The sequence below is a fragment of the Pocillopora verrucosa genome, chromosome 1 (assembly GCF_036669915.1).
Source record: "Pocillopora verrucosa isolate sample1 chromosome 1, ASM3666991v2, whole genome shotgun sequence".
Lineage (NCBI taxonomy): Eukaryota > Metazoa > Cnidaria > Anthozoa > Scleractinia > Pocilloporidae > Pocillopora > Pocillopora verrucosa.
Genome location: NC_089312.1, coordinates 8,432,482 through 8,448,483, shown reverse-complemented (window position 1 = coordinate 8,448,483; position 16,002 = coordinate 8,432,482). Strand labels below are relative to the sequence as shown.

The 16,002-nt window shown below is 37.5% G+C and overlaps 2 protein-coding genes across 2 annotated transcripts; one reads left to right on the top strand and one right to left on the bottom strand.

Moving 5' to 3' along the window:
* On the top strand, positions 1-13,322 carry LOC131799049 (centrosomal protein of 83 kDa). The gene is made up of 26 exons (XM_059116717.2): positions 1-166; positions 1,635-1,786; positions 1,917-2,057; positions 2,474-2,545; positions 2,773-2,813; positions 3,160-3,220; positions 3,409-3,459; positions 4,079-4,183; positions 4,288-4,371; positions 4,750-4,809; positions 4,943-5,014; positions 5,504-5,559; positions 6,198-6,254; positions 6,387-6,516; positions 6,774-6,857; positions 7,252-7,280; positions 7,942-8,023; positions 8,362-8,439; positions 8,566-8,627; positions 9,014-9,093; positions 9,591-9,654; positions 9,790-9,901; positions 10,764-10,864; positions 11,117-11,165; positions 11,700-11,813; positions 12,759-13,322. Exons 2-26 carry the CDS (start codon positions 1,643-1,645, stop codon positions 12,882-12,884), a joined length of 2,055 nt encoding a protein of 684 aa, XP_058972700.2. The 5' UTR covers positions 1-166; positions 1,635-1,642; the 3' UTR covers positions 12,885-13,322.
* Positions 13,255-14,660, bottom strand: LOC131799050 (cytidine and dCMP deaminase domain-containing protein 1-like). The gene has a single exon (XM_059116718.2). The coding sequence runs from the start codon at positions 14,513-14,515 to the stop codon at positions 13,265-13,267; it is 1,251 nt and encodes a 416-aa protein (XP_058972701.2). The 5' UTR covers positions 14,516-14,660; the 3' UTR covers positions 13,255-13,264.
* Positions 14,661-16,002: the final 1,342 nt, after the last annotated feature.

Below are 16,002 nucleotides of genomic sequence, written 5' to 3'. Positions count from 1 at the left end.
GTGGTTGCGACGGACGCCTTTAATTGTAATTCTGTGGCAGTTTTCTTTTGTATTTCTGTAAATAGTGGAAAATCGTTAAATTTCTATAGTTACAAGAATGATTTTAAGTTTTTGAGACCACAAAACATTGCAATAACGGGACAAAGGCAGCATTAAAGTAACCGAGGTAAGTTGATATCTTCATGGCTCGTACAAAGCTCTAATGTGCATTTGTTGGTAATGAACTCCACTTAATTAGGAGTGTTTTGCTCAAACAAGGCGCTAGATTTACCACAGATTACTTTAATAGGACGATAGTTATTTAAGTTAACTTAACCTTCTGTGAGACTTACTTTACAGCAGAATAGTAGAAAACATCTTTAACAGCTTGAATGTTGTTAAGTTCCATCGCAGTCGTGCCTAAGAGATCACTTTACTTCAGCCCGCTAAGTCAACAACAATGTTTTGGTGAATTTATTTTATGTTAGCAAGTACTTGAATGCTTTGTTTTCAAGCCAGAGCTGTTAAAGTGTCAATGCAGAACTGGTGGTCTTTGTTTAGAAAGAGAGCGTTTGAAACTTATATGGAACCTATTATGAAACGTGACGCAAAAAATGGAGTTGTTTGACAGGAATTATCAGCTAGCGTAACGTTTTAATGGACATTAATTTTTGTTTGGTTGTTTGTAACTTTAACTTAAAACCTCTCCTTTACCTTCTGAAATTTTGTAGAATTGGTTCGTCACTAAAAGTAAACCAGAGAAAGATGTCTTTCGTCTTGTCACCAGCGTGGTTGACTAGTTTTTGGAGTACCATTAGGCCTGTATTCATACATTCAGGCATTTGACTTTGATATATCTACCTGAAGAGTTACGATTGGTTTTATTAAAATACATTTCTACCGATACAAGTTCAGTGATACCGCTTACAAACATGTCATAACAACAAATGAATTGATAACAAAAAAAAAAAAAATACTGCTTATCTGCTGATGTTTCAATCCCAAGGGTTGATATAAGGATGAGGAAGATTTGCTCATTGTTTTATTTAATTGTTGAACTCACAATTACTTACTATATTGGTACAACTGATATATTGTGGCTGGCTAGTAAAACAAGGTTTAGAAATAAAAACATTAGCTCCAGTTTTCAGCCAACTTATTAACCTCTAGAAAACCATGAGATAGTGATGTAAAACTCTTGTTCAACTTAGGCTTCTTGTCCACATATAATACATTTCCAGTGCAGTCTAGCAGTCTCAAGTTCTTTTTAGAGTCAAACTTGAGACTGGCCCCAAAGAACTTATCCACAATTAGATTATCAGTTTGAGATTACAAAATTGCATGACTGTTCATGAGAGTGGAGCCTAAATTGAACTCTCCCACAAGAACTGTGAGCAAATCTAATTATTTTAGTATAAATCTACTTATCAATCAAAACTTAACAATGAGACAGGCTCATTTTCTATTTTGTTCAAATCACAAAATGTCAGGATAATTAACTTTTCTCACTCTGTATTACAATTAGATAATGAGTGGGGTAAGCCATTGTCAGATGGATAGAACCCTAGTGGATTTTTTTATTACTAAATCCAAAGGGCATGACTCCTATGTTTATGGACAAATTTTACATCTTATTTCAATTATTGTTTGTTTAGAAATCATCATGGCAGGTCAGCAGACTGAAATTCTTCAAAAACTGGAGAAAATGGGAAACCTTGAAGCAGTTGTCACAGAGCAAAAGATAAGAATTGAGAAATTGCGGACCACCTATGAGACTTTGAAGGCTGAACACCTTCAGCTGCAAGATGTGAGTTTTTGTAGGAGAGATTTCTTGCACTACCATCCAATGCAAATAGATGTAGAAAAATTAAGTTAAAATACATTTTGTGATAGGTGTGAAATTAACAACACTCGTGAGTAATGCGTTTGTTTTATAGATGGATGAAAGGAAAGAGCGAGAACTTGAAGAGGCCAGAGAAGAGATTAAGAAAACCCAGGAACAAAGCCAAGAAACTGTGCAAAGAATGAGAGCAGAAAGAGATGCTAAGATACGCGAATGTGAAGAGATAAGATCACAGGTCACCTATGATAAACTATTAACATTACTGCATTTTCTTGATCAAACTGGAATCTGGTTAAATGCCGCCCTCATATAAGTGTGGGGGTAAAACTGTTAGTTTAGAAATTAATTGATTGCTTTGATTCTGGGAAATGACAAAGTACATATACCTGTAATTATATGGACGCTTTTAGCTGTTTCTAATCTTTGTAATTTCTAGTCAACTTGATGATGTTATGAGGAAAAGATTTGTAGCTGTTTCTCCAGCAACATAGTTACTAATACATCCTAAATAGGCAGTGAGAGCTTTTATAACCACTGCAAGTTTCCTGCAATAAAAGAACTAGCCCATCATAATTACACTGTTTATGGTTATATCGACTTTATATCAGGTCGATAATGCAAAAACTGTACAATTATTATTATTGTTTGCAGGTTGTAACACCTCAAAGAATGGAGCTGTTGAGGGTTAAGTTACGAGAAGAGGTAAAAGGGCCTTACAAAGAGGTAAATAAATTGTTTATATGGAATTGTATTTGATGAACACATGTACCATATTCAACAGCTCCAGAATATACATGTGCTGTAAATGGGTTGAAAGCCTTTAAAGTTAGTTACTTACTTACGAGAGTTACTAAACATCCTACTTATTTCCTTGAAGGTACAAAATTAACTCTTCAGGCTGAAGTTCTGAGTGTTTAAAAATTTGGTTTATATTTTCCTTAATTTTTTAGAGATATGAAGCAATGGAAAGTGAGATGGATAAATACAGAAGGTTAGTTTTGCATGCCGCATGATTCCTCCATGATACAAGTACACTGTTACAAAACAGCTGTATAAAACTGAATGAAGTTGCTTTTGGCTGTGACTCTAGCAACTCTGCTGCATACATCCTTGAATGGAAGCTGATGTATCACAGCATTAACCAATTGTTAATTGCATTATTATAATAATTAAACTGATTTTTCCTAGATGAAAATTATTTTCAGTGAAATGCAGAGTGTGATAATTGAAAGAAACATCATTATAATGATTGCCAAAAAAGTATGTAATTATGATTATGAACAAATTATAGCATTTATATATATGAAGAATACTAATTGTTATTTTTGTACTAACAGTGACTTCAACAAGTTGCGATATGATTACTCCTTCTTGAAGTCTGAGTATGAACATGAACAGGTTAGATCTTTTTGTAGTTAACTCCTCAAATTTATTGATTTATGGTTCAAAAATTGAGATGCATGTAATCAAGCACACTTATAGTGTGTACATACTGAATATCACTTTTAGTGCGTGTTTTATTTTTGCAATGTGTCAAATAAATATTCAATTTATGGTCTCTTCATTCTCTTTTAACTGATTCTCAGGCCCAACACAAACAAATTATCGATGAAATGCAAGCCCACCATGATATGGAGGTAAAATAATTGTTATCAAAAAGTTATTTGTAAGTTTATGTAGCAGTTCTTTTCAAGAGACTTCATTGCCCTCATAAAAAGTTTTACATTCAGCTGTAACCAGTGATGATAAGGATGATCTTTTAATGTCACAATAATTGATAATCAATACTTATTTTTGAATTTTTGAAAGGATATACATGTAGTCAGTAAGACTATGATTAAGTTACATCACACCTTATGACATAGTTCAGTATACATGTATATGTACCATATATTTAGCATAAATATGTTTGATAAAGTTTTTTCTATTACTTTGAGCCTGTGAAATGCACAGTTATTTGTACCTGATATTAAGTCTACAAGTACAGTTTACAGTTGTGTGCCTGTATAATTTTTCAAGCCCTTTGTATTAGGATGTTGGTAGAGGTTGACCTTGTTACTGAAAAGAGAAGAACTGTAATTTTTCACAACAGCATAACTTAATGTATATCACAACAAGGTCACCCTCAGCCTCTCACCTTGTCGAACTTTTTTTGCTATTTAGCCCATAACTTTAGATAGTGGACTTTTGTTATTTATGAAGAGGATAATTGGAATTAATGTTAACTTTGTTTCTCATGGAATACTTGCTTCTAAGATTGCATCACTTAAGAAGGAGAGAGATTCACTAGTACAGAGATTGCAACAAGAAGGTCCAAATGATGCCCAAAGAACAAGGGCTTTACAAAGAGAAAATGCTCAGGTGTGCTTTGCATTCTGCACAATTGCTTTATCTGAGAGTGATTATATTAACTAATCTCATTGGTAAGATTGTCCATATTAAACTTGTTTATATATATTCTGCAGCTTCACATGAAGATCAAAGGCCTCTTAAGTGAACTGGATGAAATCAGAGCTCAGCGGGAAACATCTGGTTTACAGTCTGACCATGTGAGTGAAATGCAGTCATAATAAAAGTTTATTAGACTAATTGGCTGGTAAGCCATGAGGATTGTTTTTTGCAGCAGATAAAAGTGCTGAGTTTGAAAATGATTTTACATTTTTGATGCTCATGCTTATAATTAACTTCACAACTCTAGTAATATTCAGGGAAGCTTGACCTGATAGCCTCACTTTCATGTACGCTTCAAAAGTAAACCACTGTCCAACTAAACCACACATGCAGGTCTGGAATAAGAGTTCTTGGGAGCATTACAGCTGTATGTTTCAGCAGGGTTTACTATGAAGGGGTCTTGTATTATCTTTTTATGTTATATGCAATTAATTTATTTAAAATAAAGGGAATAATTTTATTTTTTGATATCTCAGGTATCCAGATTGCAAGCGCGACAACTGACAGAAATGACCGCAAAGTGTAAATCACTTGAGGTATGAGTCTTTTATTATGATGTTTGTGGTATTTTAATATCATGATATAAGCCTTATAGCGTGTTAGGAGCTTGCGTGTTGCAAAATTAATGGAATACCTAGTAATTCTTGTTGTTTTATTGTATCTTATCAGACTGAACGAGATTCTTTAAAGCTCCAATGTGAAACTTTACAGGCAGAATATCAGAAAAACAATGAAACACAGGTTTGAACTTTCATGCACATACTGTATATATGGTGAAATCATATATTATTACCCTGTTTATTACACTGGAGGGGATGATTTGTATGAATATGACCCAAAGGCAGTCAACAAAATTTAAATTTGGTGTTAGTACATTTTTGAAGTATAAACTTGTACATGTAGTGATTTGGTGCTGCACAGACCTTGATCACCTCATTCAATACCTTAGGCTTTAGTTGTCTTTGAAATGACCAATTATTATAACATAACTATTCTCTGTAAACAAGATCTCTTGATTCAATTTGTATTCCAGCTCATTACTTGTTTTATCAAGGTATAAACCTCTACAAAGATGATGAGAGCATATGATAGATCTGATGAAAGCATCTGAAACAGTATTTATACATGTAGTCGCATGTATAAATCTCCCAGTCAATTTTTAAATTTGGCTTTATTATTTTATCATTTTGACACTTGATTTCGCATTGTTTTGTTTTGTTTTGGTTGAAGGAGGAGATGACAACAGAAATAAACAGACTGGAAAAAGAGGCCATGTCACAAAAAAGGTCAGGATCAAGTTTAATAACTTTGCACTCAGGCTACCTAGGTAATTAATCGCATTCTAAAGTTTTGTTTGAAAAGAAAAACAACTTGTATCGGTGGGTGTGATACTGCGCTTTATGCCATGCTTTACACATCTTGCACACAAACAATCGGATATGTTGCACAGCTATGGATATACTAATGGTACAGTATGGTGGTATTATAACTTTGCCGGTGTTCTGGCTGGGCTTCGTTACATTTTTGTATCGCATGCGATGTAGTGTATCAAATTCGAACAAAAGTCTGCTTTCTAAAAATATGAACCTGCACCGAGATTTTAGCCTAGAATGGTTCTTTTAAGAGGGGTGCTTACCGAGGAAATTTTAGCCTAGCAGGTTCTTAAATTCTAGGTTCATTTACACGAGTTTTTTTACTGTATGTAGTTTGAATAACTGTTGGATTGATTCTGAGTTGTATTTGGTTGTGCTGCGAACCTGGAATTTGTCACACCAGGGGTCTACATAAATGGCGTAAAATTTTTACTGTTATTTTTTGTCTCGAAATTACTCATATAGGAAAGATATTTGACAGTATATTGTTCTTCTTTGGGATTTCAATTATGCGAAAACTGATTTTCAAAGTACTACTGTTTGATTCTCAGCCAAATGGAAGAAATGTCGCACAAACACAAAGTTGAGCTGAGCAATTTGAAGATCAGGTTTGTGGTGGTAGATTTACATTGTATCATATCTGGATAGCAAATTAGAGGAGTGTTCATTATTTTGAACTGATGCTTTGGAATCTGCTTTATTCGAGTCTACATGATGTCTCATTGCATTTTGAATTTCAGCTTAATGAAGAACAAAGGAGATCTAGAACGAGAATGTGATGCATTAAAAGCAGAATTAGACAATTATAACAATAAAGTACAACTATTGGAAAGGACAGTGGAACACCTCAAGAAAACGATTGACGAGAAGGTATTTAGAGTTCTTAATTCTTTCATTTACAAGATTATGAGACCATTTCGGAACGAACCAGTGACACCCAGACATGGGCCAAAACTCATCGGGAACATTAAAATCATTTTGGTAATGGAGAATTGTTGATAAGTCAGCAGTATTGCCCGACAAAGAATATATCTGGCTGATGCTTTTACCGTCCACAATTCGCCCAAAGGAGATTGTACTTGTTTCCTCCACATTGAACATCGTTAAACTTTATCCTCTTTTACCAGGAACATGAACTGAGTAAACGAGTGCAATCAGCAAGAGAAGTGGAATGGGAGAAAATAACTCAGTTAGAACAAGCTAAACTTCAGGTTAGTTTTTGAAGGGTACACTGAAAATAGTGAAAGATTTCAGACACGTTCATGAGCTGTTCCAGAGATTATTCGGTCAGAAAAGGTTAAAGCCTCAAAATGCTCACATGAACTACTGCTCATCGAAGTAATTGCTGTGAATTTGTCATCCCTCAAGGTGGTGTTGTCTTTGGTTCTTTAACGTACAACTTCGTTGCAATTGCAAGTTCTATTTCTTGATGTTTGCTTTCGCTAAATGTTAGCTATTAAACACAAGTTTTAACGCACCAATTAAGGTCAACTTTTACATCTGATCGTCATCAAACCATCCATGCCAACGTTAGGAGTAAAGAGAAGTAAGGAAAAGTTATAAGTTGAACTGCCAAAAGTAATTTTTTTTTCTCTCTCTCTGTAGTTGGAAGCCAGTGTAGGACAGATGGAAAGGTACATGTATGCAAAGATTTCGTACTAACGCAGCTATCAGTATGATATCGCTACGTACCTCATGTGAGTTACAGGTGTATGTACAGAGGGGATTTATTTGGGGTTTACGAATTTCCCTCTCCGCGCTATTTAAATCCGATTCGAATTACTTTAACGTTTTTTATGGTATAATTGTATTTCATAACAAAGACTTTATATATATATATATATATATATATATATATATATATATATATATATTGTTTTTTTTCTGTTTTCGTCTTTGCTAAGTAGATTTTACCTAGAAGGTTCTTCTTTCTCATAGCTGGTGTTAAAGAAATTAGCGCTAAAGCTTCACCAACTGAATTGCGAAGCAGTCGGGTTCTGTGAATCAGGACAATTTTTCGAACTTTTTCGTAAAGCCAAAACTGAATAACTAACTCAACCAAACACTAACGTAACCGATCAAGGCCATTCGAGTAACGATGCCATCTACAACCAAAACGTCTAACTAGAAACACGGCGGGATTTGAACCAAATGAGCCAATGAGGGTTCCCCGGTATCCCTAGTAATTTGCCTGTCCATAAACCTGTGAAGCAACCAACCCAGCCCCCCTCCCCCCTCTATGCACGTGGTAGGGTGCGTTGGCATAATCTGTTGACAGTTTTGATCTATTTGCAGAGCAAGGGCGGATACTGATGCGGCACATCGAATTCAAATTGAGAAACTTGAAGATCAAGTCAGATCAGCCACAGAGTTTAAGGTTTGTACTCCTAATAAGCGGAAATGTCACGGCAAAAGGAGGGGAGGGGGGGAGGGGGAGGGGGAGGGGGCCAAGGGAGAGTGGCCTCTCCTCTATAAACACTTCCTTCATTCGCCCTTACTACCCTACCGGACCGGGCTCACCTATGCATTTTATAAAGGCGTCATCATGAAAACTTACCTTGAGTTACTTTTAGAATCAAATCGTGTTTAAGAAAAGGTATCTAACTGTAGTGTTAAAGTACAGTGCTAGATTAGGTTTTAAGCAGTGACCCACATTACCGAACGTGTGATCAGTTTTAATCCTAAACTCATGTTTGATTTCCCTTTACTTTTAAGAACGTGGCAGAAAAGGAATGCAATCAGCTGAGGAATCAACTTCAAGAAATGCGAAACACAGCGGATGAACTTGACAAGGTTGGTGGCCATGTCGTATAAGATAGGAGAATAAATCATATTTTAGTACAGCAAAAGAAGTGAGGCTAGTTTACATTTCATGTTTAAAAAAAGCCAAATAAACCTCACAAAGTTTTTGCTTTGTAGGAAAAATCTCGAACCCAGGATTTGAAGCAAAAACAGCAGCAGCTTCAAAACCAGTGTCAAAGGTGAGGTTGTTAGTAATTGAAAAGAGGGTGCAAACTGGTTGGAAGTCGAATCCTTACAGTAAGTATAGCCAAGAAAGGGGCATGTATATACCTCGTCCGTCACCCCTCCACTTCTCTGAAGTGATGATTATATAACATTAATACCTTCTATTTTGCCTCATAAATCAAGCAGGTAGCTTTACCCTGTTGATAGTTACGGAATAAGGATGAAGTGAAAAAGAAAGACTTTGGGAGGGGATGTGGGATTGAGTCGTCTTCACGATGGAAATTAGATGGATGGACTGGACTTAGTGATGATGCAGAACGTCCATAACATTTTTAACTCATGAAGATAATGCTATCCATTTGGAAGTTTCTGTATAACAGGTTTTTCTTTCTTATTTCAGTCTCTTGAGCAACGAACAGCAGCTTTTAGCAGCAAATGACAGGCTCAAAACATCACTAGAGTTACTCAATGACGAACTAAGTAAGAAACAATGATGAGTTGATAGCAATTTTCAATTAAATGTGGAAAGTTTTCTGGAGTTGCAATACTTTACTCTTTGTTGGTTCCCCCCCCCCCCCCCCCCCCCCGACAACGCAGCCGAGGAGCTATACTTGGGGCAACCTAGAACAAATCCAGTAAATGGTAGGGTGGAGGACTTGAGCCCAGGCCCACCAGATTACCAGCGCCCTAACCCCCCTCTCTCCTCCCCACCCCCACTCCTCCAGTTATCCTCCACTTTCGACGGTTCGCGTGTGTTTACTTTGGCTTTTCGTCGCCTCCGTGTATTGTACGTCTTCTTCCGTTGTGATAACTGATTTTGAGTTTATGGCACCGAATCGAAAAAACGCTCTCTAGTTTTTCAGTTCTGATAGTTCTAAAACTCTTGTGTTGCATGGCACCTACCCTTCCATGCACCGCACAGTTACACAACTAACTGTAAACCTTGGGTATTAAGAAGGAACGTTTCTCTGTCTCAGGTATTGCAAGAACAGATCAACAGAGGCAACAGGAGGAAAGTCGGGGCAATCTTGAACAAAATAGGTAATCACTGATTTTTTTCAACGCCATCAAATCTATCTTCGCCAGGGAAGGTTTTACCTGCCAACGTGATGCAATTGTGTAGTTATAATTATAGCCACCTCACTTACTGTTGTAGTTATGATTTCTGTTTTTCAGACAACAATGGAAGGATGAAAAGAATGAATTGGTAAAACAAATCACTGACTTAGAGAAAACACTAAAAGGAAAGGAGGAGAAGTCAAGAAAACTGGAAAAAGAGTACAAGAAGGTGTGGCTAATATATAACCAGATGGATCGTTATGTGTCTTGTGATCCTCTTCTGCGGATATTAAGTGTTTCTCAATTATCTGCCTTGTCTATGTTCAGTGAATTTTTCACCCCTCTGTCCTATTTGTAGCTGTTCCTCTGGAACAACTAAAATCTTCGCGAACGCAGAATAATTCGCGGCACGCATCTTAGAGGAAGTAACTTGGGCAACAAATGCATGCCCCGATCGATTGCGGAATGATAAAAATCTTTAAAAGGAGTTCTGTTTTTGAAAGGAAAATATCATGTTGCACGAAACTATATCTAGAAATAATTTCTGAGGGAAAAATGTTCGCTTCTGTTTGATGTCCCCAAGTACAAGACCAACATAAGGCTTCAGTTTGTCATTTCATTATTAAGGTCCTTTATGTTTTAATAAGCTCAGGCCTGACATTTGAAATTGAACAAGTTTGGCAACTTTTAAAAGCAAGTTGAAAACTACTTTCTTTCTTACATTTTACTTTCCTTTGCTTTTGTTTTGGTTTTTTTTCCTACTTTTCTTTTGCGTTGTTCTGTTTTTTGTTGGTTCGTTATTTTCATCAAATTGTTTTACCTATTTCGCCGCTATCGCTCCATTTTTGTAGGTGATATACCACTAGCTAAGGAATCTCGCACTTCATAAGCCCCATGGTTTATATTGTACTGATTCCAAGTGTACCCTCCAAGCAAGGCCCCACAAAGTATGGATGGGACTCATTTACTTTGTTGACTGTGAGACCTCAGATATTTTGTGGGGTGCTAACAAGCGACATGCGGTGTATAGCACTTTTTGACATATCTGACAACTGAGTTTTTTCACTTATCAAGGTTTGCTCTTTTAACAGAAATCTAAGAAACACAAAGAAGAAATCAGTGATCTTGGGGATAGAATGCAAGTCTTAGAAGCTCGTGAGGAACAACTGAAACTAGAGAAAGACTCAGTCAAGTAAGCAGTTGAATTAATGGCTAATTTTTGTCAGTTTTAAAATGAACTTTTAATGTTTACAATTATAGTTAAACCCATAAGCTTAGTGTGTAGTGTGCACAGTAGTCTTTCCATAGCCGTGTTGCTTTTTGTGGGTGTATTGTAGCGAGAAAGCTTGAATCGAGAGCGCGGGAAGGATCACGAAGTGCAAGTGGGGCTTATAATTATTTGCTTGCATGAGCAGATTATGGTAATGATCATTATTTTTTACAGGAGACACTTGGAGCTTGAGAATGAGAAGATGAAGAGACAGTTTGAGAAGGTTTGCTAATATTTTGCTTTTTTACTGCATAGGCTTTTTCGTTAATCATTTTGTTCTTTGGTAAAACTGCGATACAGAACAAAGAAAAGAGAAACTTTTCCTCAGAAAATCAAGAGAGAGCTTAAGGAACAAGGTTACTCAGTATTCAACAGTGCATGCGTGAGTTATTTCATAACACGGGCGTTTCCCAGTTGTCATTAGTTTCTTGCGAGGTTGATATGCGCGAAAATTGGAATGGTGATGGGAGATAGGGAAAAAATAATCAGCCAAGCGGCAAACTTTGGTAAAGCTTACCTCTATCGCAAGTACCCCTTTCCTCACCCCCTCCCCCAGCATTTCTTCAAGTTCCCGAAAGATAGGTAGTGAGAAAGTGGTGTCTTACCGAAGAAAGGAACGCAAGCATTGGATTTCATGCAGAAAGGAATCTGAACACATGCTTTCAGTTTGAGATTTTGTGCTAGTAATTGAAACAAACAGTACTTCTATTGTTTATTTATTTATAATCTTTTTTTTTTTTTTTTTTCACCGAAACAGTTTAGGAAAAAACAGCATCGTTTCAAGAGCGTTCTGGACGGTAGTCAGGGTGTAGGAGTAGCGTTTATTCCCAACTCAAGCTCACCAGTGCCATTTAATTCGACTCTGGACCAGGTAAACTTGAGTTCTCGCCTCATATTAGAACAATTTTCAATTGAGTTTCGAAACAAATTTACACTGCTCAGAGAGTAGTCTTAAAAACTTGCGCCAATCTCTCAACCAATCAGACGCAAAACTAAAACCAACTACGACTTGGTCGCCGGCGTTTTCTCGCGCTCGAGGCAGTTTGCTTGAACTTAGAGTTCTCAGTGGCTCCTAACGGTATTTTTCTTTCTTATAATTGATCTTGGAATTTCTTTGGTTTTGGTTAAATGACACTCCATCGAAATGAAGTTTATCAGTGTAATAGTCTATCGAGTGTAACAATGAAGTCGTCCTTCCGCAAAAATAAAATAAAGAAGTACGTTATATATATAACGCTATTTTTATCGCCATCCAATAGCGCTTTACAATGGCTGAAATAAACATAAAGTACTTGAAAATCCCAAATGGTGTGAGGCAGACCAGTTGGCTATTTACACAGCGCAGCCGACGAGTTAAATTTGGGACAACCAAGAACAAATCCAGTAAATAGTAGGGTGGAGGACTTGAACCCGGGCCCACCAGATTACCAGCACCCTAACCACTCGGCCACACCGCCTCCCTAAAAAGAATTCCATTCACTTGATTTTCATCAGCGATGTGTTTCTTTTGTTCAGTGATACTGTTTTTAATTCTTTTGAAAAATATTATTTTAGTGTGACTGTCAAAACAGTTTATTTAACATATGTGAATGATCTACCGTGCACTACTTTGGCTTTCTTGTGGTATTTAAGTGTGATTGTCGAGACAGTTTATTTATCGTATATGAATGATCTACCGTGCACTACTTTGGCTTGCTTGTGGTTATGATCTTTATTGCCATTGAGGTTCGAAATCGAACTTGACTCAAATCAAACTCGAACTGGCAGCTTTATAGTAATGTATGTAAAGTGACATTACATCTCTGATTTGTTCTAGGATCGACAGCATCGAGATATAATTACAGTAAGGGAAAGGCTCGAAGAACTTGAGGAGAATCAAAAACATATCAGCGACCTACTGGCAAACTCAGAGAGACCGACCGGAGACCTGAGCATTAGCTAACAAACATATGTGCCTCAAATACAATTACCTCACTTAGTTTCAGAATCTGGGGTCTTTAAGAAGGCCATGAAATATATACAATTATATTTATTCTTTGCTTTTTAAAAGATGAAATTTGCCAAAGATTGGGTTGGAATGTGTTCACTGTTTACTGCTGGAATGTCTTTTTTAATGGTGTGCAGGAATTGTTACAATACATCATATGTCTAGAGTGTTATGTGATTAAAAACGTGTGTTATACATTGTCAAAACTGGTGATACCGTTACGCATAGTAGTAAAATACTCAAAGATTTGTATCTGAAGTCACTGTCATCTGCTGTATCCTTCCGCATGTCCTGAAGTAAGGTACTTAGCAAGTATCTCGTATATGTAAGTGGTTCTATGATACGTTTTCTGTAGATGTTTCATAGCATATAAAGGTTCCTCTCTCTACCTCCTCTCGAAAAGTGTCGTAATTCAGGCTGTACTTTTCCTGAACTGGTTTAAGTGGTGTTGACAACACTACTGTTCCTATCCCAGCAACCTTCACTAGAGGGGTGCATTCGTGACAAGGAATTTTCGTGACAAAAATGACAGTCCCCGTGACATCTTTTGCGTTACGCGCGAGAAGAGCGTTTTGCTCTGCGTGAATGAAGAAAGGATATTTTCCGTCTCTTTCTTGATCGGTTGCATAATGAAAACTTTCCTCGATTGATTTAAGGGGAAAATCATTCCAGCCAACTGCTACTATATCATTGTCCTTCATGATGACACAGCCGACCCCTGTTTTCGGTTCCACGGTGTACTGGACGGTCATCCTTCCCAAAGCAAGCAAGTGATTTGCAATTCGTCGTTGGTGTATATCATTTTCTGGATCAAACGCGCTTGTTGCTCTCTCCGAAGGAATCGCTATGTGCTTGGCAGCCAGTACAAGCTTGGAATGTTTCAAAGGAAGATAAATTTGAGCAAACCATTTCGAAAGGTTTTCGAGATCGTGTTTTGCTTGATGTAAGGGTCCCTCGATGACACCCTTCGCGTATTTGTCATTCCAAAATCTATTAGAAACCTTTTCAACAAACTCACGAACATAATTGAAAGATGTTGCTTTAGCTGATAACTCTTCTTCGACCGCGGTTACCAATTCCTTCTTTAACTGGGGGAAAAAAACATTTTGAACGATTTGGGCGGCATCAAAGAGAGCCTCGACCCGCTTCTCTTCTTTCCTTGCCTCGTAATATTCGGGTTCGACCGGCGGATAAGACACTTTCCTCACGCCCGCCTTCAAGGAGAGTTTAGAACAGTAGGTACAAGGTTTTCTTGAAATAAAGACACTGCAATCCTTAGCTCTGTCGTGATGTTTCACTAACAAACTGGCCAATCCATGAACACCGTCACGGCTGCGATCAATCGCAAGAAGGCGGCCATTGCCTTCCACCAGAACACAGCCAACCTTACGGAATAGTTGCGTTGTTGCGGAAGTTCCTGTACCAGCTGTCGTCGACTGTTCCCTACCATTTGCCGTTGAACACTGTTCCTCAGTGTCATCAGGGAACATTTCCATCCACATCGCTAAGGCCAAGTGAATGGAGTCAGCTTCGATTGCTCTGCGTACACGCTTTACTGGGAGTTTTGACATTGTCTCTTCTTCCATTTGTTTCTATATTGTGAACAGAACTTGCACTTTCTCAGCTTGGATACCCAAGTTATTTTAAAATTTGCGATGTGGGAGATTTCCGTAGCCTAATGATGCCTTCGTCTTCAGGCTAGTGGCTGCAAAGGGAATTACTACATCACGGAAGACGAACTGGGAAATTAAAAATAGTCCGAAATATGGGTGGTCAGCGGTGAAACAACTTAATACTTCATATAGAGACAGACCGTTTGACTGTAACAGCATTTTTTTCTGCTTTATTAACCAACGGAGGGCTCGGGGAAGGCATCGGGAAAGGCATCAAGAAGAATGATATTTACGTTTTGTAACTTGTTGTGTGACCAAAAAATAGTATCCTGCCTTCCGGTTGTTCAAGGCGTTAATCACAGTTGGTTTGCTTTTCACTTGAATATTGCAATTTATATAATAAGCTCAGTTATGCACGCATTCTTATTGGTGATCTATTGGAGGACAGACGTATTGATGACGTCATCTTTAAAACTTTTTTTTCCGTATATTTTAATTCTTTATTATATAAAACAAATAGATTCCAAGTTGCCGTGCGTCTGGTTAGTAGTAGATCACAGAGGACGTCAAAATGTGGTAAGAACAAAAAAGTGGCACACGAGGCGCAGCCACAGCAACTTGGAATCTATTTGTTAACCAGACCGTTTTTTCCAGAAAAAATGTAAAGCTAAGCAAGTCTACAAAAGTATAGTTCTCGATTTTTATATTTTTGAGTCTTAAATAAGTTTGTATCCACCAATTGTTTATCAAAGCAGCAAAAGAGATATGTACAGTCAACGCTTTTGAAAAATTGCTGTATATTTTATTGAGCGAAGTATACTGTTAACAGAGAAAGATGTTTTTCGTCTTGTGACGAGCGTAGGACAAAGAGAAAATTCTGAGTCCCCATGAGGAATTGAACCTCAGACTGTCGGTTCCACGCTCCGATTCTCTACCACTGAGCCACAGAGACTCTACGGTGAGCGAGTTCTATTACGAAGTTCATATAACTCGCGTTCTGCATACTGCTAGGATAAGCAATGTCGATGGCGTCATGTTTGTAATTAGAATAAGAGAGATGGTTAGTTTTGAGCTCTGTCAAGAAATAAAGAAAGATTTTTTTCCGTGTCCCACGCTCGTGACAAGACGAAAAACATCTTTCTCTATTTCTCTACCGAGCTCAAAACTTACCATCTCTATTAGTCTATATACTGTTAACATTTTGGAATTTAGCTGGAAAGAAAACTGGCTAGAGGAGTAGTGAAATTTGGATCGCTGGGACGAAACCACGGAACGGAGACAACCGGAACCATCGCGTAATTTTAATCTGGTCTCTTTCACGCATTCGCCCACGTGACTGCTCTCTTTTGCCTCCGTGGACAACCAGGAGCGATCTAAAGAGGAACTTCTCCCGCAGAAAGTGCGAAGAACTGATATTCAGATCTTGTAAATGTGCTTCTTACGTTTCTCGTATGTTTGTG

Excerpts from the sequence above, each read along its gene's own strand:
- LOC131799049 (XM_059116717.2), top strand. The coding sequence starts at position 1,643 with ATGGCAGGTCAGCAGACTGAAATTCTTCAAAAACTGGAGAAAATGGGA. Across the intron at positions 2,814-3,159 it reads GAGATGGATAAATACAGAAG|TGACTTCAACAAGTTGCGAT; the intron begins GTTAGTTTTGCA and ends TTGTACTAACAG. Across the intron at positions 3,460-4,078 it reads AAGCCCACCATGATATGGAG|ATTGCATCACTTAAGAAGGA; the intron begins GTAAAATAATTG and ends CTTGCTTCTAAG.
- LOC131799050 (XM_059116718.2), bottom strand. The coding sequence starts at position 14,515 with ATGGAAGAAGAGACAATGTCAAAACTCCCAGTAAAGCGTGTACGCAGA.